Here is a 27,290-nt window from a genome sequence, read left to right on the forward strand (position 1 = left end):
AAAAACAAATTTGCAGTATACCAGTTTGGGAATGAGTGAACAATATAACTCAAACAGGTTTTATAGATGTGCATAAGGAATGTTAAGTTCAGAAGAGGATGCACATATCCAAAGAAGTAAGGAGTTAACTCAAAATAGTCAAAGTTTCTTGGCTCCTCCTAGGCTCCGACAGGCTCGGGACAGGAGCCTTGGTTTGTGTACCTTCGTTGGGTGGCCGGCTCACGCCTGCTGGGGATACTGGATTGGATGAAGGGGTGAATGACCAATCCGTGGCAAGCTGCAGGTCATGGTGAAATGTGAGCAGGAAGTGTGGTTTTGAATCGCGTGTCGGCCATTTTAGCCAGTGCTCTTCCTCATGGTGGGCAATGCCGGTATAACGCAGTGAATAATAGAATAAGGGCAAATGCACTTCTTTGATATCTGTGCCACTTCAGCTACAATTGTGGTGGCGGGGAGTGGGTGGATGTTCTTTACCCCATGCTAATTCAAGGGAGCAGCTGATGGGCGCTGCACATGAAATCAAAATCCCACGGGCTTACCTAACAAAGGATGTTGCTCCGGTGACCCAGATTGGGGGATCCAGCTGCTCCTGCAGCGATCGTGGAGCTCCTGTTCCTCGGAGGGCACCCTCAACTGTTAACCAGGCTCGGGACAGGAGCCTTGGTTTGTGAGCCTTTGTTGGTGGGCCGGCTCATGCCTGCCGGCGATGCTGGATTGGATGAAGAAGGGGTGATTTTGAAAGAGGTGACTTGTTGATTTTGAAAGCTGGAAGAGTTGAACTCTTGGGGAAGGGAACCCTGAGGCCTTTTTGGAACTTTTCTGAACTTGGGGAAGGGGAAGCTGAGTATAAGCCATATAGCTGGAAGAAGCTTGGAAATGTATTTTTGAACACTATTCTTTTGCTGCTGAGATCCCTACATATTGTATACAGTTAGTTGTGAGGGCAAGTATAGGTTTTGGATACAGACAGACTTTTAATTTAAACTTACAGACTCAGACTATCCTTATTATTTTTTTGGTAGGGAAATCCCACCTTAGTATAGGGCAAGTTAGGCCTTACTCCATTCTGACATTAAAGAAAAATAAAGCTTTCGATTAGGAAGTTGAATCTGTGTTCTGTGTATTAATTCATGATGCCTTCACACAGATAACAGATGTTTATTGTTACCCACCTTAATGGTACTCATTTTATCGACCTCAGCAGGGGGAAGGGATGAGTGGACCTGCCGGGATTCCAACCTGTAACTGTGAGGTCAATGAAAATGAGGCACACATTCTGCGAGATGCAGAATATCCCAAATGTACCCCAATAAGCCATCCCCCATTACTTCCATCGCTATAGGATTTAAAAAGCTAGTCATAGCAAGTCCACAAGTATGATCAGTTAGAATTACGCACTTGAGTTGACTATGGAGTTCATTATTCAGGTATGCTGCCAAGAACCAGGAATCCTGCATAGAGGTGGAGCATAATGGGCGGAAGCAGGACCATCTGTTCCCTTGGTGTCAGTGAAGGAAAGGTTGCAAATACCAGAAGTCACTATTTTGGCTCTGACAGAACCAGAATGAGTAAAAGACTGCAGTTGGTTTTGGGCGTCATCAAAGAGGTTTGTAGATCATTAATAGGACACATGCATTGTTCAGAAGCATAAGGGCGGAGGACAGGACCTAGTAAGACCCTCAGAGGTGCTCACTAGAGGAAGGATGACATAATAATGAAAGAGTTGATCTAAGAATGCAATGATTCATGTACAGAGCACTGGCGCCCCCAGACATTTTTCATTTTTGATGATGTCACCGGGATGGCACACCAATCCAAACACATAACCGGCAAGTATGCCGGTTGGGGAGAGGGGCAGCGTTTTTATAAGGATGGTCATTGCCACCCCTTGGTGGGGCCACTGGCAGAGAACGGTCTGTTTGAAATTCTCTACGAAAGGGGTTCTACTTTTCTGATCATTTTGGATATATCAAACACCTTGGACACCCCCAATCACTTTTTGTAGTCATCTCAGCAGCTTGATGATTGGGTCAGGCGATGCTAACCCATGGTCCTACTATGTCTTTTACAACTGGACTGCTAGAATAGGGACTTTGAATAGCACCATTTTTTGCTCACATGTGGCATTTTCTTTGAGGGGTCATACCTTACCCCAGCTTGGCCCAACCTATATGTACAGCCTCTCCGGGAGAAGTTGGAATTCACACCTAAATGATCATAAAATCAATGGTTCTTTTCTCTCTGACACCATTGCATTTATAATTGGATGCTATGGAGTTGGCTGAACCTCCATGAGGCAAAGATAGCAGGACTGCTGTGTACCACTGCGGTCAAAAGACGATGCTTACATTTATCTACTCTCCGATTATAGTCTGAGGCTCTGTGAAGAGGACGATGATAAAAGTAATAATTCTGGCCATAATCCATTAATTCTTCACATTATAGCTACACAGAAAAATAAGGTCACAAGGACGGAATTGCCTGGTTTTTACATGTATTCTCCCCCATTCCTTTATTGTGAAATCAAGACCATCTTGTCCCAACTAGGGTCTCTTTGGAAACATCTCTTATCTTCGCAAGATCAACTCCACTGAAGTCCCAAGACTATTGAATTAGTGGTGTGACTTTGCTACTTTTCTTGATTCGAAAGCACAACATAGTCGTTCTACTCAACATCTGTGTAATTGAAACATCTTTATGAAACCAAAACTATAATTGCCTCCTTGTACTGTGTCCTGAATCTAATGTGTCTCAACACTAAACTGGACTCCATAACGTTGTATGCCTTTGCTGGTAGATCCCGGTCCGCCATAACTTGAATACATTTCAAAATATCATCAAGTTTAGACCAGTACCTACCGGTAGAGGTAGCGGGCCTTATGGAGCCCTAACCTGGCCACAGTCATCTCAAGTGAACAGAATTTTGACATTTTTGTGGCCCGGCCAGGGCTCCATGAGGCTGCATACCTTCTACTGGTAGGTCCCGGTCCTCCGTAACCTGAAAAAAGTCCAAGATACGTCTAGTTTCAGGAGTATGAAATATTTTCAATTTATGGAAGATAGGAACCTACCAGTAGAGGTATCCAACCTCATGTAGCCATGGCCCAGCCACATCCATGGAATCTCAAATCTCAAGCGAGGGTTCCATGATGTCAAACACCTCTTCTGGTTCGACACAGCCATTACAAAAAAAAAGAAATCATTGGGACCCCGTGTTTGCTCTGGCAGAGCCAGTGCTCCCTTGGATCATATTTGACTTATAACTGGCATATAGTTTACAAACCCAATATAGTGGCTTTTCAAAAATGTATTGTTCCCACTTTTTTAGTTGTCCAATAAGCCCCTTATAAATATGGACACCAGCAAGTAAGTCAGCGAAGTGAACCAGTATATCACACATTTTCTTTAACCTACTTTTGGTCATTTCTAACAACAAAAAACACTGGACGTATTAAAACCAAATTTAGAAAGCACACTTTCAGCACCAGACTATCATCCCTTGCACAAAGTTTGCAAAAGTTCATCGACCGGTTTGAGCTGTGGACACAACAGAAATGTTTTTCAATCAATAGGGTTTTCAAAACATTTTGGGACATCTCTATGACTATGCCCCCTCCCTCGAATCTGGCTTATATTTTCTTTGGAAAACTTTGGGTGGATTCGTCAAAATTTTAAGTTGCCCAAGAAGTGCTTTTTTTATGAGGAGAGCAACCTAACCTTAATAAATACAGGATTGTGACTACGACCCTGTAATATATATGTATTTATATAGTGTAATGTATATCTTATTGTGTTGCGATAGATAGTGACACCATAGATATATATATACAAGACACTTAACCAAGAGAATGAGGGAATATTGTCCACTGTAACATTTGACCTAGAACATGAAAGTTTACCAAATTTGACAAAATTCGTCAAAATTAAATGTTTGATCACAACCCAACCCACATGTTAAACTTGTTGAACTTTGATAAACACTTCCATGTTAAAAAAGAAAGTTGTAAAAGTGTTATTTACTGAATATTCATAATAATAAGAATCAAAAAACAGGAATTTATTTTTAGGTGAAAAGTTCTAAACTCTCTAAAGTTGTAATTCATGTGAACATCGTTAGATATTGACCACGTTGTTCTTTGTCTCTTCCTCAAGGTGGCTCACACAATTCTCAAGGCACATGCCAATGCCTGGCACCTTTATGACGATAACTACCGTTCTAAGCAGCAGGGAAGAGTCGGAATAACCTTGAATGCTGACTGGGCTGAACCGCTGCATCCCAGTGACCCTGAAGACGTGATGGCCGCAGAACGCTACATGCACTTCATGCTCGGATGGTTCGCGCACCCCATTTTCATTAATGGTGATTACCCTGAAGTGCTAAAAACCCAAATCCAACTGAGCAACCAACAGTGTCCTGGTACAGTTGTCCAGCTCCCAGAGTTTACAGAAGCGGAGAAGCGGCATATAAAAGGCACTGCGGACTTCTTCGCCCTCTCCCATTACACTTCCAGGCTGATCAGTACAGCAGGAAACAGTAGCTGTGTGCCGGGATATGAGGGAATCGGGAATTTTTCACAACATGTAGATCCTTCTTGGCCTGAAACATCCTCCTCATGGATCAAAGCTGTACCCTGGGGATTGAGAAGATTGTTGAACTTTGTGAAGGAGGAGTACACCAATAGGAGCATCCCAATTTATATAACGGGCAACGGTGCACCGACGGAATATGGAGGAGATGTCATTAATGATACCAAGAGGATCGACTACTTAAAATCCTACATAAATGAAGCACTAAAAGGTTTGCAGGCCTTCCACAATGATTACTAGACATGTACTGCTAAAGTTCAATTATAGCAAACTAGGCAACCCATTCGAATCACTGTTATCAAGAATTGTTTCAATACAAATTTAGAATAAAAAATCCATGCATGCTAACGTTTGATTCAACAGTTCTTCAACCGGGTGCTCCTGTAGCCTTTTTTATGGCTTTTGGGGTGTTTGCGTTATTACTGAACAAACATTTCCCTATCAGTCTTCAGTACACTCCCAAAGAAGCCATCCAATGCTTTGTGAATTCCAGATTGAAATATGTTCTCATGTATTTATTCATAATACAGGAGGAACAATGATCTTGTAATCACAAAAGAACTTACAATAGAAAAGAAATCAGATTTGACGGGAAGCAGTGAGCTTCTTACAATGGGGTGAGTTTGAGGGAAAGTCTGACCAGGTTGTGGAGGGGAGTAAATGGAACAGTCACCCGGGACAAAACATAAATGGCCATACATAGATTAAGGACAACCAACATTGAACATTTTTAAGTGCAGGTAGGTGGTACGGCCATCTGTGCTCGGAATGTGACCATGGTGGGTGAAGTGCTAGAGTGGAGGCAGAGAAAGTGAGGAAAAGAGGCAGGTTAGAGGCAACGGAAAATATTAGCTAGCAGGCAGATGAAAGGTAGGTTAAGAGGGTAACTCTGAGGCGAGGAGGTAGACTTTCAGTTTAGTTTTGAAAATATCTGTAACTCTTAACTCATAACATGCAAGTATAAAAGGGGAAACACATATGTACACATTAAATAAAAATCATACCATTTCCAATTTTCTACACAGAATGCACCAGGAGAATATAATTTGCTGACATAGGCATACAATGCATGGGTGCAAATGCAATCTTTGTCAGCCCAAAGGGGGTATATTGAAAATAAATAGGGCAATGTAGTGTAAGCATGAAATACTTTTAATGATACAGAAATGATCCCTTATAGCACTTTCACAGTCGTGATCACAGGATGCCAGTTGGAGGTGGGGACTGCCAGCAAGGGCTTTCAACAGGTGCGTTCACTTGAAAATTTAAAACAAACCTGAAATGTTAAAATATCCATAACAAGGGAATCATAAAGGAAACGAAGATTGATGAATAATTTAAAATATGAAAAGCTCAAAAACTGAATTTTAGATCAACACAATCCCAGAAGTCAAATAAAATGCATGAGGGCACAAAATATATCATGGCTCTCCATATAGGAAGGAAGTGAGGGGCAGAGAAGTGAGAAGAGGGTAAGAAGGCAATCGACGACGAGGCACCCATTAAATACCATCAGGAACCATAAACCAGTGATGTATAAGGGTCAAGGATTAAATGTGAAAAAAAGAATGCTTGGGTCTAAATAAAGTATTGATAAAGGGTCTAAGTGGATCTTTATAAATGTGGAGGTAATGGTAAAAACAGGCAACATTTGCTATGTCACTTGTTTACCCACTGCTATGTTATGACCCACCAGGCATTCATAGGGCTTGAAGTAAATACCACATGTTTATGATGTCAAATACTTAACATTGCTCCATTTTTTACCTTTTGAATGGAGTTTAAAATGTGAACCCCTCCCCGACTAGATGTTTTCATTGTTTCTCCTGTAATTAAGGGATGCAATAGTGCTTCCTTTCACTTCAGGAAAAGGAACCTGCACAGAAGAACCAACAAAGACCCTTCTTTGCATTGTGTTGTATTGTACAGTAGCGGTATGATCAGTTACTGTACACAATCCACTGCAATGCTCAAAACATCAATGGAGATGGATGATAAAAAGAGACCACGTTTCGAACCTGTATTGTTCTGCGCTGTCCGTTTCCAAGACAAACGCGTTGCCCATCAGCTATCCTACCAGATCTCCTACATACAGATTCTCTGGAATACCAAATGCAGTATTATGTACAATATGCATCTGTTAGCACCCTATCGGTTTCGGTTGTACCGGCGTAATCAAGTGTATTCCTGGGATTGGTGCATGCTGTCACCGTAATTACTGCACCAGGTAATCCAAGAAAAACTCTACCAACCTCATAATGGGGGGACAATTTTATCTGGTCATAATAAATCATCAAGAAAAGAGTAAAAGGAGAAATACCGGTTTCCAATCCTTAAAAGCAGGCTATATGTTCCAAGGAGGCTTTGTAGATATGAGAGGAGTTTCTTATCAGAATGGCTTGACCTGCGCGTTGGTCAGGACTAGGTGCACAGGGGTTAATTATTACATAAAGGAAAGCTCAGGACACAGCAGCATAGTGGCCATTTTGAAGCCTTCACGCGAGGTTGACTCATGCACATTGGTTCCTTTTGTAACACTGCTTGTCATGCGTGTATGCATCTGACCTCTCCCCTCGTGTAGCACTGAAGAATGTTACCTTTGTTATACCTCATAATGTACTGCAGCAGAGGTACTGGGTCGAGTTATAGTACTAGAGGGGCTTGGACGTACGTGTAATATTCCGTATTTGGGAAGAGATATGCAGCAGTGGCCAGCTCCCTAGATGATGTGTAGACAATATCATCTGCATTGTTATATAACTTTTTTCTTTCAAAAAACGTTGCGTGACACAATAGCTGAGGCGATGGGAAACACTTCTCCGCCCTGCCTAGGATTCAGGCATGGAATGGCTGCCATGCTCGGCTACAACACACAACAATTGTTCCTTCAATGGCAAACAAGAGTCGGTGAAAAATGGAAAGAGCTGCAGCCTCCTCATTTAGAAAGAAAAGGTGCAATAAGAACGTTGTTGTGCTAAAACACCTGATGGTATTTAATTGTGTGTGATTGATCTTCACAGCCCCTGAAATGCTTTCTACTGCGATCACTCATGCACGTACTGAAAATATTACAGAGAGAAGAATAGTGTGTAATGTCAATTTAATCTATAGTTAGCAAATATAAAGCTGATGCAATAGTTTACTGGGGTGTATGTCTTTACTTTGCCAGCATTCACTTCGCAAGCACTTACTTCGTCATGTTTACTTCGACAGATATTTACGTTGTCTACATTGACTTTGCCAGACATTTACTTTGTCATTGCAGGGGGAGACCCCCAGTGCACCCCTTCTTTTCTACCCCATATTCTTCCCCCGCTACCTCTTGACCCGCAACGTAACCTTTTGCTATCCCTGACCTCATCCGCTATCCTCTTCACAATATCAAGATGCAGACAAAGTAAATGTCTGGCGAAGGGAATGTATGACAAAGTAAGTGTGTGCGGTGAGGTAAAGGGGGTGTACCATTTACTTACTGAGGTGCTTCACACAAAACCTGCCAGATCAAAGCCAGTAGAAAATGCACTCAAAAGTAACAATGGATATTCTACTTATCCACCAATGCAGTTAGCCTAATTAAAAAAAAAAAGGTTATTCAACAGGACTGTGTAGGAGATGATGAATACAAAGAAAGCCTCAACAAATTATTTTCCCTGTATGTTATATTACATTCACAAAATTGAGATATTGTGAATGTACACTGTCTACACCAATTCTTTATGCAGCCACCCCTGCTCCCAAAACAATACTTTCTGAATCTAATCAGAAGGAAGTAGTACATCTCAACATTTCTCAACAGCTCAATAAACATCTGAATAAACTTGATATATATCAGAAACTGGCAATCAAGAAACGAAATGCAATGTATTCATCACCTGTCTAGCACTCACATTTCATAGTCTACTGATGGAAATAAGTATGTATTTAATATGTTTATCTCTGTTTCACACATATGTTTTATTTCTTCTCAGCTATCAGAACAGACGGAATTACTGTGAAGTCCTACATTGTCTGGTCACTGATTGATGGCTTTGAGGGGCCACAAGGATACAGCCAAAGGTTTGGATTGCATTATGTCAATTTTGAAAACGCTAACAGAGAAAGGACACCAAAAGAATCTGCATATGTCCTCTCAAATCTATTTGGAAGCCAAGGGTTTTCCAAAAAAACAGGAAATAAGATTGTTCAACCACTAAAAGATGATGCCCGTTCACCAAAAAGAACAGGTGCACCGGCATCCGAAGTTCCTTCAAAATCAAAGATTGTTTGGGAAAGGTTTTCTAGGCAATCAGCCTTTGAAAGGGACATGTACTACTATGGCACTGTTCCTGAAAACTTTAAATGGGGTGTGTCCACGTCAGCCTATCAGGTTGAGGGTGGCTGGGATGCTGACGGCAAGGGGCTCAGCACCTGGGATACATTCTCTCACACACCTGGAAACATTCAAAATAACCATAATGGAGACATAGCATGTGACAGCTACAACAAACTAGATGCTGATCTGTATATGCTCAGAGCTTTGGGGGTGAAGACTTACCGATTTTCTTTGTCGTGGCCACGAATATTTCCTAATGGAACAAAAGACTCTGTCAACATATTTGGGGTTCAATATTACAACAAGCTTATTGATGGGTTGGCGGCAAGCAACATCACAGCTTTGGTAACACTTCACCATTTTGATCTACCTCAAGCACTCCAGGATTTTGGTGGTTGGGAGAATGATTCGGTGACAGAAGCATTTGATAGTTTTGCTGATTTTTGCTTCCAGACATTTGGTGACCGGGTAAAGTTCTGGATAACTTTCAACCAACCACATAGCATTGCAACAGCAGGATATGGTGTTGGTGTCATTCCACCGAATGTCAAAGATCCTGGATACGGTCCGTACAGGATTGCGCACAAGTTGCTAAAAGCCCATGCAAAGGTCTACCACACCTATGACAAAAAGTATCGACAGAGTCAGGGAGGGGTAGTTTCCATAAGCCTCAATACCAACTGGGTAGAGCCCAAAAACCCAGATGAAGCTAGAGATGTGGCCGCAGCTGACCGGTACCTACAGTTCAACCTGGGCTGGTTTGCTCACCCCATCTTTAAAAATGGAGACTACCCAGAAGCTATGAAGCGACAACTTGCGGCAAAAAGGGACCTACAAGGCCTGCCATCCTCCAGACTACCGACTTTTACAGAGGAAGAGAAAGCTTTCATTAGAGGAACCGCTGATGTATTTTGCTTCAACTCGTATACCTCCAAAATTGTTCAGCACAAGACCAACAAATTAAAGCCTATTTCCTTCCAGGAGGATATGGATTTATCTGAAGAGGTAAATTTAAACTGGCCATCGACAGCGGTGACTGATCACCGAGCAGTGGCCTGGGGTCTCAGGCGGCTGCTCAACTGGGTCAAAGAAGAATATGGCGACGTACCTATTTACATCACTGAAAACGGTGTGGCAACAGAAAATAAGACAGACTTTGAGGATACAAACCGGATCTTTTATTACAAAACCTATATCGATGAAGCTTTGAAAGGTAGGTCTCTGAAAACATACATAAAACGTAAGGTTGCAATGGGGACACATTATTTATAAAGCAGTGCATATGGGCAGAATTAAAAACAATTTTAGAGTGTACAGGACATGTGATTTAAACAATTGTTGCTTGTTAAAGGTAATGTAAATTTGAAGAGATGCCCATAATTATAATATATACATATGACAGTGGAAGAAGCATTCATTTGAAATAGGGGTGGGGGGCTCTGAACCTTTTCAAGCCCTACTGTACCCCCTGGGGGGGATTTTGAGTTCTGTTCTTGATTCACACAAAGATGAAGTCAGTTCTTATGCAGCTACGTTGCAATGGCATTTTTATCCATAGACTATATTTACATGTACTAAACATTTATTTATTCATATTTCCGAAAATAACAAATTACGCAGTATCAAAATGTACATTTCACCTGGCTGACTTCTGGGCCCTTCATTTGTTGACACAGAGCGCTTATGCAGCAAATATAACATTAGGACAAGAATTTGCGTGGATGTTATTATAAGTTGTTACTATCCTTGTACATTTCCTCCTCGCTCCTCATGGATCTACATTGATGTCCACTCATGCTCCATCCTGTAGGCTTTATCTTAAAGGAAGTCCTCACCTACTAATGCTAGCATGTCTCATTCATCGACTGCATACTTGATCTTATTCGGATAGTATCGCAGATCTTCCCATGTATCTTTTGGCCATCATGTCGTTGGCAGGAGAGACCCATAGCACGACTCCCTCTACTCACACATTCATGAAGCCTTCAGGCCTACATCACGTTTGGGTATAGGGTGTACGGCCCCTGTACTATTCTTTAGCAATCAAGGACTCAGAAACCAATGCGGACATCCCAGAAATCACATTTTGCAGAAATAAGCGATAATACAGATGAAGATATTTGAATGGTATTAGCTTACGCCTATAAGTAATGGATACACCTTTGGTAGGTGTGCATGCCCTATCCCACTCTTCCTCGGTCAGTTACGGGCCAAGTGATTCCTCCCTTCTTTTACGATCCCTAATTGCTCCTCCCTTCTTTCTAGCAATGACCATTCCATAGCGTAGATCATGGAAGCTCTGATTATAAAAAAGACAGATTAGTCCGGTACAGTGGGATAGATGATTTGGGGTGGAGGGTCTCTTGTTTACGTGCCTTCATTGCATGGAACAGACTATAGTAGATGGAAATTGTTAACATCTTTAATTATATTTGTATTCGTTTATTTATTTGTGCATTTATAGCAGTACACAAAGCCCATAGGCAGCTAGGCGATAGTTACAGACATTCAAACAATTCAGCCAGTAGAATCAGATAGGGTCATTTTGATTATTTCCGAATCAGCTGAAGAGTTAATCAGTTAATCCTCCACGTTCTGCGCTCGTAATTGCTCTAGAGTTAGAAAAGCTCATCTATCTAGAGAGCTTCTATAAAACACCAGGAAAACCTGACATAAAAAAGTATAGCGGGGAAATAAAGTTGCAAAGAACACTAGTTCCCCATAGTAATTTACTCAAGAACTTATTTACCAAATACTAGGCTCTATCTTATTTTAACTATTCAAAGAAAGAACCCTGAGTGTCTCGTGGATATGCTTATTAAAGAGACTGATTGATTGATAGGTTATTTATAATGCACTTGTACACAAGTGTTTCAAGACGCAACCGGGCATTGAGGAGAATAACAGGGGAGAACAAGACAAACGATCTTACTAGGCCTAGTATCATTTAGATTGTGTAAGTGCGCAGAAAAGAAGTGCAGGGGAGGGGAAAGGGGAGAAGTGGACGCAGTGAAACAGTGCCCTGGGTTAAGTGCAAGGAAGGCAGAGCCTCCAAGGGAAGCATGCCCAGTCAGTGCAAGGAAGGCCAGGTGGCAGTGCAGGAGGGCCCGAAGGCAAGTGCTAGGGACAGGGCAGGAAGAGCCATGTTTCCTATATGACTCAGAGGAGCACCCGGCAGCCAGTCAACGTAACAGCAGGAGGAAGGAAAGGATAGCAGAGGGAAGGCAGAGAGAAAAGGAAGGTTTTGAGTAGCTTCCGGAACTTAAGGAGGTCCAGCTCAAGGTGAAGATTGGCAGGGAGGCCACACATAAAGACCACACCTAATGTGCAAAGTCTAATAGCAAAAGTCAAAAACATGTTTATTCATCAATCATGAATGGAAAAAAGAAAACAAACACATACTGAAGCATCAAGTGTACATTTACAAAGAAGTTCTCATACAAAATGTAAAAATGCCTTATTCTAACAGATGTAACTAGGCATAAAAACAATACAACACCAATCACAAAAACAGTTTGGAAACGAATTCACCAATGAGACAAACATGCTCTACATTAGAATGTGCACACACAAGTTAGTTTGTCGTCCCATGTGGGGAACATATACAAGTTACAACTCCATGGTGTAAACCCAGATATCCCGAAGATTTCTTGTGTGGCTTCTGTAATATATTGTGGTGAGTAAAGCCACTTTTCTCCTATCCCATGTACTGTGCCAGCCTGTGGCATGCATGCCATGTAAGGTATATATATTGGCATTTCCAACTTTGGGCCAGTGAGCGTACCCCACAGTAGCGATGAGTCTACATATATGTGTCAATAGATACATGAGGATATTCATGCGTATTAGTGAACCACTGTAATGTATACAGTGCCTGTGCTATTGTGTAGTTTAGATCAATGTCTGGGACTGCAAGGCCACCCTGCTCATACTGCTTTGATTGTGTATCATGAGATATACGCAGCACTTTGATGGCCCATGTCGGCTCCGTCATCGTTTATTACCCTGTTCCAAAACATCCTGGGTGGTATGATAGGTGCATTTAATTAAATGTACAATAGCTTCGGACGATAACTGTCTTTGGCAATGCGATATTGGCTATAATAGAGCGAGGCAGGGTTTTCCAATGCTTAACCTTTGCCTGAAACATTATTGAAAATATACATGAACATGTCTCGATTTACTGCTAAAATAATAAAACTAACAACATTAACCTGCACTTCCTATAATAAAACAATCTGGAATGTCTAGAATTATGTAGGGGCTTTGCCCCCTAAATGTACATCTGTCCTCTGCATCCTTTTGCAAGCCTACGTCATTTTCAGTACAAGGGGCCATTAAGAGTTTGGGGGTAAAGCCTGTGGTCATTCCGTCTAGCGGAATTGCTGTTACTTCCGTGGTGTACAGCGGTATGCCAGCTGAATCATTAGTAGGCATGTGCACGCACCACCCATCAGCGGTAACATGGAATTACTGCCGAAAAACACAGCATCAAAGTCCATTCTGTTGAAAATCAGCAGAATTACGATTACCACTATACATTTGGTGCTAAACTCGCTGGCAAAATTCCAGTCAGCAGAATTACAGCTGGCGGAAATAGCATCATCGCCAGAACAGGACGCACTGTGGCAGCCCTCTTTAAAAACAGAATCCACTTGAAACGAGTGCCATCCACCCACAGAAGAAAGGCCAATCATGTCAGGAGGGAAAGGCAAGGGGAAGGTCCCAGAACTGTACAGGAGGAAACCAAAATGTAAGGACCAGGAGCTGACAGTCCAAGCCGAGAAGTTGATGGCCAATTCTGAGGCGATGTATGGGCCACAACACCTCAAGAACACTCAGCAGGCGAAGAATGCCTCTGGGCGGACATAAGGGACAAGATGGTGGCTGTAGGCCATGTCCCACGGGGCTGCGAGGACATGAGGAAATGGTGGAATGACCTCAAGGCACAGGCTGCACTCTTGTTTCCATTCATCACCGGGAGACAGTTACCACAGGTGGAGGAACTGTTGACCTGCTGCAGGTGACCCTGTGGGAGGAGATGGTCAGCAGCATCCTTCACATGGTGAGTCTGGAGGGTGTGGGTTCAGAGGAGGTCAGAGCTAGCAGCTATGTAGAACCCTCTGAGTACACAAGTGAATGATGGGCCTATTGCCGAACAACCCCAATAGCATTTTGACATACATAAACTTCCATGCATCCAGGTGACAGTAACCCCGACAATGCATGACCCATCTATGTGACACCACAGGCCATTAGATCATGAGTCATGGAAGGTGTGAACCCCCTTAAACACTCACCAAGTAGGATGAAGAGGGCATGAGGTAGAAAACAACTACCCTTGAACTGCAAGTAACAAGAAATGTCACACATTTGCATGACACATCACCACCATCCCTTGCCGGTAGACTGATCATCCATGTACAGACACATAAGCCAAACATCAAGCAATGAACACCACTAGACGTTGTGTCCCAGACTAACGACCACTGCAACAGACCAGTAGCTGCAAGGCCCCCATGAAGACTTCGTCCCAACTAATGTTGCTATCACACCACCACAACTAGCAGGGCACACCTCAGATGACAGAACAACAGGATACACAAGCAACATGTGTCCCGCCATAGATGGGCACACATGACCTTTGTACGGCAGTGATGGACATGATTCCATGGTCCAAGCAAGGCACAACTCCTATACTGACCATATGCATGCACATCGGTCAAGGCAGTAAACCTCAGGGTGGGGGGGTTGCCAGCATGCGAGCACAGTGGACGTGAACTTCGTGAGCTCCGCTGGCCATCAATGATATCCTGGTAATAATCCTGTTTTGGCGGTACGTCTTCAGCAGCCTTTGTACTTACAGAAAGGTGACTGTCCGTGGCTGCCCCCGGAGAAATCTCGGGTCCACACTGTCGGCAGAAAATCAGCAAGTGAGGTACTACGCGGCCACGAGGTGGAAGGCTGCCCAAGATGGCCGCCGAGTCGGAATAGAGGATCCAATGACTGAAAGAAGGCGGCGCAGCGCATAACACATACGAGACCCTGCACACGTGGTGATCGAGGCTCGGAGACCCAACAGTGGGGACCCACTGAGAGGCTGGCTGGCACACGGGCGGGAGGACACAGCCCAGACGACCGCGATAGCAGGATTCCGGGGGGGGAGATAATCTGCCTCCGCACCGCATTGTAAGACTGTGGAGGCCTCCCGGGCCGCCCGACCACGGGAAACAGCGAGCCCCCGGGCGACCGGACTGGACTGGAGGCACGCTACCTACACAGGGGACCCGAGGCACCGGAGCGGACACCATATAGCGTCCCCATACCTGTATGTACTGCAGGTTGCCACGCGGCCGCCCAGTGGCCCAACGAACCACCAGTGGACTCGTCGGAGGGAGAGGAGAGGGAAGGATCCTAGGTTGCACCAGATGCCTGGAGAACAGTTCCTGCCTCTGGGAGCCCGCCACCGCTACTGCACCGGAAGGTGCACCAGCCTTCCCCTACTGCACTGGGAAGGCCCGGGAGGAGGAACGCTAAGGCCAGCCACCCTCGAGAATATCCCTCCTGGAGTCACCCAGGGACACCAATAGTGTGGAAGGTGTACTCCAGACCGCAGGACACCGACCCATGGCCACCAGGTGAGGGGCATAACCCCACATAGAGTTTGCACAGGAGGGAGCGCCCTGGAACACACCAATGCATCCAAGGGACACAGAGACATGGGGAGCCCACGCCAGGTAAACACTACTCTGAAACACTCCCAGGGCACCCGCCATAAACCACACTAACGTGTCTGAGAGGCACAGAGGCACGGGGGTCGCACGCCAGAGAATACCACTCTGAGATCAACAGCACAGCTCCCAGGGCACCCGCCATAGACCGCACCCACGGGTCCAAGAGGCACAGAGGCACGGGGAGCTCACGATGGGTAAAAATCACCCTGAAACCAACAGCACAGCTCCCTGGACACCCGCCATAGACCACACCAATGCACCCAAGGGGCACGGAGGCACGAGGAGCGCATGCCAGGACTACCCTTGAAAGTCACAGCAAAGCTTGCAGGAACACCCGCACAGAGGTGGTCCACAGTCCGGACACTGCCTATTGGGCACGCTCATCCGGCGGTGCCGTGGGACACCCTGGCCAAAACACTGTTTCTGCATACTCCCTATCCTACCAGCAGATTGCACTACGGCCAGCACCTCGCCCTATCACACCAGACATGGGGTACCACTAGAGACAAAGATGGGCAAGGATAAAAGCAAGAGAACCACCACACAGAGCACTATGGATCAATTTGCCATGAGCTCCACTGCCTCAACTCCTGATACAATGGTGCAGCCGCCCGACGCCACTGGACGACTCCCTGACATTGGAGGACGTGATGGCACTGTGGAGAAGGGAGTGGGTTCAGGCTACCTCTTCTTCTGATATAGTTACAGGTGTGGCACAAAAATACATGTAAACAGATCCTAGAATTTGAGATCTGTGTTTTTATTGTAGTAGAACACAGCCTTAAAAGTACACAAACTTATTTATTTACACACAAGGAACAGTTTTCTTTTCTTAGCATACAAACATATAAGTACAAAAGTCCATGTTGACATTATATTGTATCATCATATAATGTAGCTGTTTCATCGACATAAGCAATGTGAGGATTAGTACATAGTGACTGAGAGTGCAATGTTACTAGACATGCACCTATCGAGTCGACACTCAAAGTTGTGTTTTGTAAGTGACTTCAATTCAGCAATCCAACTAAGTCAATGCTTAGTCTGGGATGCTCAATGGAAGCCCTTATTTATATATTTTTATGTCAAGTTCTTAAATCTGGATGATGAACCCTTATATAACGCCCCTCTCTTTGAATCCCCCTGAACTCACTGAGCGAAGAAGTAGGTTGTTTTGCAAATTAAAAGGTTTATTGGAAAAATTAAACAATATATATATCACACTTTTATGAATAAATTAACACTTGATAGCACACTTATGAGTATGAACAGTGATCAACAATGGATAATATTACAGTAGCACAATTCCTTAATTACTTAGGAGTTGGTATAGAAAGGATAAGGTAGCAGATAATACTTTGTATGGTTTCAAGGAAAAGCAATGATGGAAAGAATGTAGCACAGAAATAAACTGGATATGGTTTCAACAAGAGATAATCTGATCACTTTTTGCCTTGTGACAACTCACTCCCCCCTATGCAATATGCAGAGATGTAAATGAGGGCACACAGGTTTTCAGGAATTCAATCAAAAGCAGTTCAGTTCCCCCCAGCAAGCTTAGAGAAACAGGGATGATTTTAAAACACACGCCAAATACTTTTAAATGTGGTTGCAATGAAGTGAAAAATATGCTAACAATCATTTTCATTCCCTATAGGAGATTCAGGGTAGGTGATAGCTACTTTGAATTAGTTCACGTCAACACTAGCAATGATTCAGGAATGATTATCAGAGTGAAAATGAATTTCAGCAGTGGAAAGCAAGAAGCAGCTATTTTTACAAGTGGTGATATTGAGTCAAATTGCAATTCGCTGCACTTTTTCCGAGTGCGCCGATCTTAGCTTTAAGATGACAGTTACATTTCGCTTCTAGGACGTGCGGTTCAAAAGATACGGATGTTTTTGTGGAGGTAGATTTTCAGAAAAAATGTCACGTTTTCAGAATGACACGTGGCGTTTTTACAGGTTTGAAATCACAGGATGGACACAAAATTCTAAATGCAGTTCTAGACAGGTTGAATGGATGGGATAAGATTACTTTAAACTAAGAGATTGGTTCTGTGCAGTTCTTGATACTCACTCCTAGTTTTGGACTGGAATGCGACTTCATCACGGATTTGGTCAGGATTGGGCTGCGGTTCTTTCGCTGGACAGTCTCTGGCACTGGTTCTGCTCACAGTGGTCTAGTCTGGGTCTGCTATCGGCACTGCACAGCGGTCTGGTCTGGGTCTGCTATCGGCACTGCACAGTAGTCTCGGTCTGGTATTGGCACTGCACAGCGGTCTGGTCTGGGTCTGGATACAGCTCTGCTTTCTGGGTCTGGATATAGTTCTAGCCAGAATCAAACAGCTCGCCCGGCTGTTGAATAGTTTGGTTAAGTTTCTGGATTCTGAGGCCTGCTGAGAAGGATTCAGCTTTTGGTTCAGGCCTCTCTGCTTCAAGTTCTGGAGTCTATCTGGAGTCTAAGTTCTGAATATGGTCGGGCAGCATGCTGCGCAGAAATCAATTAAAGAGTGGAAAATGAATGTTCCTATCTGGGTCTCAGTGGTTCTTTTTATGTCTTTTGAAAGTTGGTGGGAAGGCTGATTTTCTATGCCCAACCCTCTGAGGATGCCGATAGGTTAAAGGATTTACTGTGACCTGACTGGAGAAGGGAATTGTGAGTCAGGATGAGTCAGAGTGATGCTATGTTTATGGCTTGACTGAAGTCCCTCCCCTTAGCATTTACTTAGAAAACAATTTTTCATAACCAAACATGTTTCCAAGGTACACAAGTTGTTGAGAATACATGTACACATCCCAGATTAATTTAAGACAGTTCTCTGTTCAACCCTGATCTTTCTAAGAGCTTGGGTTCAGAAATGACAACATTTTGCGCTTTTAGTGGGTTTCGCCATATTGGTTTTTCATCAAATCTTCCACGGAGGTACACCCCCATTCTGCGCATATTAGAGTACGTTTTCATTTTTCGGATAACTACAGTGTCTGCAATATTAAAAAATCGCGGGGTTCGGTCTCAGAACATCACACAACGTCCAGCTTAGTCTCAAATTTTGAGTGAAAATGTCATTTTAAGAATCTCCAAATTGTACATTTTTGTCCGCTTGGTATAATTAGTTATCAGTATTCTCACAAAACATATATTTGCTGGACTCTCTGAATCCACAGTCGTTTGTCTCCGCTCTAGAAACTTGGCTTGACTCAGAGATCAGATGTCTTGCCTTCCCCCAGAGCAGTGTTGACAGTTCACACCCAAAATCAGCATACCCTATTCAGCTGAAGGCATCCTTTGTCTGGTTTTTCCTGCTAGCACGGCATCAGTCCAGGGTGCCACTCTCCATTTGATTAACAGAAACCTGTGATTTCCTGCCTTCTTGTGTGGAGTTCTGAGGTGTGAAGGCTTCCCATGGACCGCAAACCTTTAGAAGTCTGAGCTGCATAAGGATACTGTTTAGCTTTTGAAATCCATGTCTCCTGTCAGAGTTTAGATCACCAGCGCCAGTCAGTGGCGGGCTCCGGTACTGCACCCATTTTTGGCAGCTGTCTTGAATTAATACATTTCAAAAGGGGATTTTACTTGATAGCATATGATCCTTGCTAACATTGTATTGATGTGGATTCTGCAGTAGAGTAATGTAGAACACCCAACCAGAAGTTGGATTTTTTGTTTGGTGGTTTCGTGCCCATGATTTTAGCAATTTTTGACATCAATTAAAACGGATTTTGAACATCACCATATCCTTTGCACTGGTTTTGCTCTGTGTGCAGCCAAAGGATAGGGTCTGGCAATGGTCTCCTGTATTAACACTGACAGAGGCAAAAGAAGATGGTGGCCTATCTGTCAGGTTTTCACTGTGCATTTTTGGATGATTTCTGGCGAGCAGCATGTTTTCCAGCGGCCATTATGATGTCTACGCTGCCAGCAATGCACAATGATTTAGCAGGGCTTGGATGCGTGGGTGAAACATCCCACAAGCTCCCCTCTTGCAATGGCCTTGATTTTCCATCAATGGAACTCGCAAGACTGGGATGTTAGCCTCATCTTCTTCTGATTCCGCAGATGACAAAGTTCAGCATCTTTTCCTCCATCAGGCTTGGATCAATCGGTTCTCCTCACCGGTCCTGATGGGAGTATTGAGTGGTACCCAGGGCCTCTCAGATCTTTGCTCCCGGTCCCCGGGTCGTCCCCCTTGGTCAGTCTCCCTGGTTTATCTCACTCTTTTCTCACCTAGGATGACAAAGCAAAAGTGGCAGAAACATATTAGTAGACATTTCCACACCACGATTAATGTGGTGGGGTAAACATATACATTTTATAAATCAGGAGACATTTGCATTCTTATCATGTATTTTATAGACTATATGCAGGATATTTTAGGGTTGGAAATGTATTAATCTGGAGCGGCCCCCTCTGGGATTGCAGAGGACTCCTCCAGTTGCTGCAGAGTGTGCCTGGAATGGCAACACTTTAGCTGATTAATATGGACCCACTTGTCTTCCCCTTACGCCAAACTGCCTTTGGGGATGCGGATCTTGTAGATGACTGGTGAGATCTTGTCTACAATTTTAAAAAGTCCCTTCCAGGTAGGCAGAAATGTCCACTGTTTGGCCTGGTTCCTTTGGAAATTGTACAGATAAACCCGGTCTCCTACATTGTATTCCTTTCTGGTGGTCTTTAGGTCATAGTGGGTCTTCATGCTATCGGCTGATCTTTCTAAGTTTCGCTGAGCATAGGCAAAAGCATGTTGAAGGTGTTTCCTTACATTTTCAACATACTCATGAGTTGTGGAGGCATTGATCAATGTCTGCTCTTGGGTCCTGTAGAGCAAATGCTGGGGAAGCACCATCCTGCGTCTAGTCATCAGCTCAAACTGTGACAATTTAGTTGCAGATGAAGGGGTAGATCTGATGGCCATTAGGACAAGAGGTAATCGGATAACCCAACTTGGCCCAGAATCTGCCACAAACCTTTTGAAGAGGCTCACAATGGTTTTGTTGTAATGTTCTACTGCACCAGAAGAGGCTGGCCGGTAAGCAATGTGTAGCTTCCTCTTAACCCCCAGTATCTCCCACATCTTTGTCATTACTTCACTGGTGAAATGGCTACCTCTGTCTGACTCAATCCTTTGGGGTAGTTCAAAACGAGAAAAGATGTGGTTGATCATCAGGGCAGCTGCTGTTTCTGCCTTGCAGTTTGGGACTGGGAGACATTCCACCCATTTAGTAAATAAGCATGTCACAGTCAACATGTACTTATTCCCCCTAGAGGAGCGAATCACGGGCGCTATGAAGTCGACTTGCAAATCTGACCATGGCAGTGTCATCCCCCTCTTTTGGAGAGGCACACGGTGTGTGAGGGATGTTGGCTGAAATTGTGCACACACAAGACACCCCTTCAAGTATTGGTCGAGGTCCTATCCCATGTGTGGCCAGTATGCAACCTCTCTTAAGGTTTCAAGTGTTGTATGAAACCCCCTATGACCGGCTGTGGCCGCATCATGGGCGTGACTTAACATCAGACTTCGGAATGAGGTAGGAACCACCCACTGATCATGGCCAGCTTGGGATTTCCTTACCAACAAAACGTCTTGGATTCGGAACATTTTTGGACAGTTCATCAACACTCTAAGGTCCTCTTTCCCAATGTAATCGGTATCCGTCAAGGGAAAGTTCTCCGGGTCTTCAATGTGTTGGTAAAACTTACCAATTATTGGATCCCCCTTCTGAGCCGTAATCAAATCAGCATCTGGGGTCTCCTTACTCCATTGTGCAGTTGAAAGATCATTGTGAGCATTTGTCTGGGACCTAGTGATAGCAGTGACCTAGATTACCCCAACAGGGACTCAATTTCTATTAGATCCCCTTGGATGGCCCCAGTTTTGGCCAACTGGTCAGCTAAGTCATTTCCAGTTTTGTCTGGTCCCTCTACTTTGAAATGACCCTTGATCTTTTTCCAGTAGATGGTCATCTCATTTGAGGTGACCAGATCATCAATATTTTGGATTACCTTCCCATGTTTCAAGGGTTTGTTATTAGCACATAACATGCCTCTGGTTTTCCAATTAGCCAGGTGCTCCACGAACCCGTTCCGTACATAATCCGAATCTGTGATTATGACCAGTTCGTGGAGTTGATGTTGGACAGCAGTGAGGATGGCTTGATGCACAGCCATCAACTCTGCCACCTGACTACTTCGGGGACCAATCTTGTACCCAGCGGAGGGTTCTGGGGACTCATTCACCCATGCATTCCCTACGCCGGCCACAAGTTCTTTTTCCCCGTGGTTGTCAACATAGTAAGAGCATCCATCCACATAGACAGTGGGCATTCCCTCACACTTGTCATCTTCAAATACTTTTGTGGGGAATTAAGGTATGCCTCCATGTTGTCCTTGATTTTTAGACTTTCGTCCTCGAGAAAGTTTTCTCTGACGTCAGCCAGACCTTGCGCGAGGGGACTCTTCTTGTTTTGGCCATATCTGACCTCCACAGGAAAGCCTTCCATTGACAGAATCTAGGAAGTAATTCGGGAATTACTCACATTTCCGGCCCGGATTCTGTCACTTTGGAGATATTGCAGAGGCTGGTGTGGAGTCTCCACTATGATGTGTTCCCCCTGGATAAACGGGCGGTAATTCTTCAATGCCCACACCGTTCCAGGAGTGCCTTCTCACAATCGTTGAATTTTTCCTCCACAGAGGATAAAGTTTTACTCGCATAGGAGATTACTTTATTGACCTTGTCATGCTTTTGGTATAATACTGCAGTCAAGCATGTATTAGAGAACCCTGTCTCCAAGAAAAACTCCTTGTTTTGACAGGGTACGTTAGGCAAGGCGCTTGTGAGAGGCTTCTTTTGAGTTGTCTTACTGCCTCAGATTGTTCTGGACCCCATTCCCACTTGACCCCCCCCCCTTCAAGAGATGGATTAGGGGTCTGGTGATCTCTGCGTAGCCCTCAATGAACTTTCTGCTGTAATTAGTCAGTCCAAGAAGGCTCCTTAGTTCCCGCAGAGTTGTGGGGTCTTTCAGTTTCTGAAGTGCTTCCACTTTCTTTTCCTGGGGACAGAGACCCTTAGGAGTAATCTCATGCCCCAAGAAATTAACACGGGTTCTACACCACTGTGCTTTCTGAAAGGAAAGTTTTGCTCCGGCGGCCCTCAACTGGGTCAAAACATAACGGATCTCCGCTATGTGTTCCTCCACAGTTGAGCTTTTGATGAGGATATCATCTACATAAGCCAGGTTACCCCTGGCACCCAGGTCCGGCATGGCCTTGTGTAGGAAAATGTTGAATTCATTGCCGGAGTTGAGGTATCCAAAATCCAAAGGGAGTCCGGGTCCATGTGTACTGCTGGCCCCCAAAGGTAAAAGCCAGCGTGTATTGGTCCTCCCTACTGACAGGCACAGTCCAGTACCCATTGGTCAGGTGTATTGCAGTGAATACCTGTGACCCCTGGATCTGGGCCAGCCCTTGGTCATTGTAGGGAAGAGGACATCGGGAAGTATGGACCCGTTTGTTGAGCTCCCTAAGGTCAGCGCAGAGTCTCCACTGGCCGTTTGGCTTCAATATTCCCAGCACCGGATTATTGAGGGTGCTGTGTACTGGACGGATTATCCCCCGGGACTCAAGGTTCTTAATTATTTCAGTAAGGGACTCCATGGATGTGAGAGGCAAGCGATATTGCTTCACAAACACTGGAGTCATGCCAGGGTCCGGGGGAATTGTTGTTGTGTGGATGTCGGTGCGACCACAGTCATATGAGTCCACCGCAAAGAGATCTTGGAAATCCAAGAAAACCTGTTTCAACTTTTGCTTCTGCTCCAGAGTCACAAAGGCATCAGCTAGGTTGACTCTCTCTTCAACCATTTGCCTGAAGCCTGGAAAGACTTCTGGTTTTGCTATCTCAGCGGCCTCCTCCAGCTGGCTGGACAAGTCCCAGGTCAGAGTGCTGATTTGGACTGGAGGCTTCAGGTAGGAAAGGCAGCCCTCATGGACCTGGAAAATCACCTCATCCCTCCTGAAGTGACAAGTCACATCTTCCTTACCATAAGGGCAGGAAGTGTACACCAGGAAGTTCCCCCCATGCTGGGTAAATATCCTGTCTGGTGTTGGATTGTCATCACTGTCACTGTCAAAACAGTCCTTGGGGATTGGTCCTAACAGTTCATTTCCTAAATCAATGGAGAAATGTCGGTCATCAACTGCCATTCCAATAATGGTGCCTGCGGCTAGAGTAATACTCTTTAAGTCGCTGTTATCCACCTCTATTGGAATGGTGTCATGTTCTAGATTGACTAACGGTGTTGGGTTTACCCCCAACCCTTGCTGTTGGAGAGAAGCATTTAGATGAATATAAGCATCAGGGTTTTTCAATTTTTGTCCTCTTTTAACTTTCACTCCCAGGGAGAATTGTCGGGTCCTTTCTGGGTTGGTGACTTCCTCTCCAATCTGAATTTCAACTGCATAGGGTAGCAATTGAGATGACCTAAATGCTTTTTCTGGATCATCAAAGCCCATGGGATTATCCGCTAACCGGGACCAAGCTTTGAAGTTTATTAGGTCCAAACTAATGGCAAAGCGATTGAGAATGTCACTGTCTAAGTAAAAGGCGGCAGTGACGTCTCGCACGACCCAACAATTATGGACTATGCTCTTGTTGCCAATGGAGATTTTGAGCATACACCTGCTTGGCAGGAGATGTTTGGAATTGGGTGTTTCCAGATCCATTTCCCATTTGTCTATCAGTTTGAATGTGGGAATGGCTGGATCTTTTGGGAGTTGGCGGAACATGGCTTCGCTGATGAAGCTCTTACCGTTGTTCACACACACTCGGGTGAGAACAGAGTCCTTCCCATCATTTAACTGAACAGAGATGAACAACTGCTCTCCAATTTGCTGAATATCAGCCAGGCTCTGAGCTGATTTCACATCTTTCTGGACTGTTGGAGTGGGAATGTCTGATTGTGGATTAGTAAAGAATTTCAGAGTGTTTCCTTCCAGTGTGGAATACCACCTTAAACTGGAAGGAAGGTTGATTTTCAGAAAAAGAGAGGACCCCCCATCACTAGTCAGTTGTCCTACCGCTATTACTGTCACGTCTGGAATTTGGTTGTTCTGGAAGTGAAATTCTACTTGGTCAGATTTGTGTTCAACCATGTGGCACGTGCCGTTTAAACTAACATGGTTGACTCTCTGTTTTAATTTCATTGGTCGGCTAGTCTGGGTCCAGAGGACCTTGTTTACGTAATCTATTAGGGGTGGCAACCTTCTCAGGAGGTCATTCCCTAGTAAACAAGGGGTGCCCTCTGGAGTCACTACTATGACCGGGTGTCTCACCTTGTGTCGCCCAATTTTAATGTCCAAATCCGCCGTCCCCTCGACAGGAATTTCCTTCCCATCAAAGTTCTGAAGTTGTCCAGGAAGAGAGGTGAGAGGAATACGGTAATTCTCCCCCCTTCCTGCATTTAAGTCGTCAAAGGCCCTTCTGGACAGAAGGGTAGCTTGGGATCCAGTGTCCACCAGTGCCAAAATTGTACCCTGCCCCTGTACTTGTACCGGGGCATAGTATCTTCCCTCCTTCTCCTCAAGGGGGCACAGATAATGCACATTTTTGGACAACCGGTGGGCTAATATTCTGATTTTTGACAAGGAAAGAGAAGAGATTTGGGCAGAATTCTGTGAAGAGTCTTGGGAATCTGAAAGAAAAAGTTGCCAACTGGAGATAGGAGGCATTTTGAGTTCCCCTGGTTCCAGTTCTGGGCCCCCCACCCCCCTTTTGGAGGCAGTCACCAGGATGGGTTTGAACAAGGGGATTTTGATGCTGTTGGTTCTGGGATGAGATTATGGGCGGCGCTAGCTCAGTCCCCACATCTACCCAGTCTGTCTGTGAATCCCTCGGGACCCATTTATTTTGGGAGGAGTTCCCCCATATCTGAAGGAGAAGATCCTTTTCCCAGGATCCTCTGAGGATCCCTCTCCCTCAAATTGGTAGATCTGTACCTCATCCTCAAAGTGGGTCTGTTTGGGTCCTTTGTTTCTCCTACCTCCTCTCTGCTGAAAGGAAGCGCCCCCAATTTCAGCACGATCCTCCCCGCAATGAGAGACAATAAGGGACTCTCCCGTAGTGGGAATAAGACCAAGACAGAGTGCGGGTGAGCGTAAGTAGGAGTTTATCCAAAGATTAGGGCATGCAAAGAACTCTGCAACCTCCGAGAGCGCTCTGTCTGACAATAGCAAAGACAGGCGTATTTCTAATACAAAAAACGTCATCAGAACCTACACACTATAGGGGGCACAAGTTAATTGGGATTGGGTGGCGTCGACTAACTATAGGTGTTGCTGCAGCGTGGTTGGTCTTGGCGGGAGGACGTCACTGGTCAGCCTCGTGGGTTGGGTTGGGCCTGGCAGGCCAGCTTGAGGTCATCCGAGCGGTGTTGGTATGCTGGGGCAGCCTGTGACAAAGATGAATACCTTTCCTGACTCGTTTGCCCTAGGCCATGCACACTGCAGTTATTCAAGAAACGACATCTAAGTTCATCAATAAATCACTCAGCAGTTTGTCTTATAAGATAAACGCAACACATGAGGAATGCACCTCGTGAGAGGTCCGGTGGTTGTCGGTTGGGGTGAGATTTACCTGTGTCCTACTGACCGGTATTTTAGGTCGAGGGGCTGGGCTCTGGGGCCTGAGCCGAATGATACATGTCTGTCTGCCGCGTTAGAAGTTATTATATAAATGGGTCTCTGTGTCTTGTCCCAGTGATGGGGGTCGTCTTTGCACGGGGTCATGATTCTTGGGGTGGTCTAGGGGGAGGGTTGTGGAATTTACGAGAGGGTGCTGGTAGATCAGTGGATTCAAACGTGGGTTTATTACCGTGCTGTAAATAACACAGGTGGCGGGCTGTGGCCTTGGGTGCGGTACCGGGGCCTCTGACTCTCTGAAGCGGCTCCAGCTTGGTTGGGGGAGGTGAGGGAGCGCGGCACAGGCCTTAGCTTCCTTATCTGGCAGGCTTGGTAGGGTGGGAGGGAGAATGGCCTTGCATATATTCACAAAGGTTTTTTCCTCGTGCGTTGCTAACTTTTGAATGCGGAGCTTTTATAATGTTCCGCCTTATTTTGATGTTATTTAAACACACATATATATATATTTCAATTTCGTTACACATTTCTTTAATACAGTCGGTCCGAGTACCTTTCGTTACCTAACATTATATTTACTACATGGTGTGATTATTTTATGTACATTAAACGTTACACGAGGTAGTTCTAGGTTATGGCCTACAGAAATTGATGCTCGCTGCTTTAGGTGATTGAGAAAACATATATGAGTTCAGGTTTCTACATAAAATTGTAAGAACACTTATACAGATAAAGGCTATACATTTGGTCGACATCTTTCTCTGTGGTTATAGCAGCACTAGTCCAGACCTGGGGTGGTATCATGTAACGTTGCATCTTTATAGTTCATTCACAGTTTGCAGGATCTGTTTAAACAGAGGTAGTTCATTAATACCAATACTTGAATTATTTTCTACTTTCTTCAGCTAACAATGCTTCAGCTTGTTTTTTTTTCATCACCCTGGCCTCGCGGACCAGGTCGTGCGGGGTGCAATATTACATGGTGAACGATGAAATGTTACAGTGTTAACATCTCGGGT

The 27,290-nt window shown here is 44.6% G+C and overlaps 1 protein-coding gene across 1 annotated transcript in view; it reads left to right on the top strand.

Annotated features, from left to right (window-relative positions):
- The window catches only part of LCT (lactase), a 436,501-nt gene that overhangs the window by 302,475 nt on the left and 106,736 nt on the right, over positions 1-27,290 (top strand). The window contains exons 9-10 of the mRNA XM_069613984.1: positions 4,153-4,798; positions 8,556-10,112. Coding sequence (XP_069470085.1) covers positions 4,153-4,798; positions 8,556-10,112 — 2,203 coding nt within the window. The remainder of the gene's footprint in view (positions 1-4,152; positions 4,799-8,555; positions 10,113-27,290) is intronic.

Source organism: Ambystoma mexicanum, chromosome 9 (genome assembly GCF_040938575.1).
Source record: "Ambystoma mexicanum isolate Mex_15411 chromosome 9, UKY_AmexF1_1, whole genome shotgun sequence".
NCBI lineage: Eukaryota > Metazoa > Chordata > Amphibia > Caudata > Ambystomatidae > Ambystoma > Ambystoma mexicanum.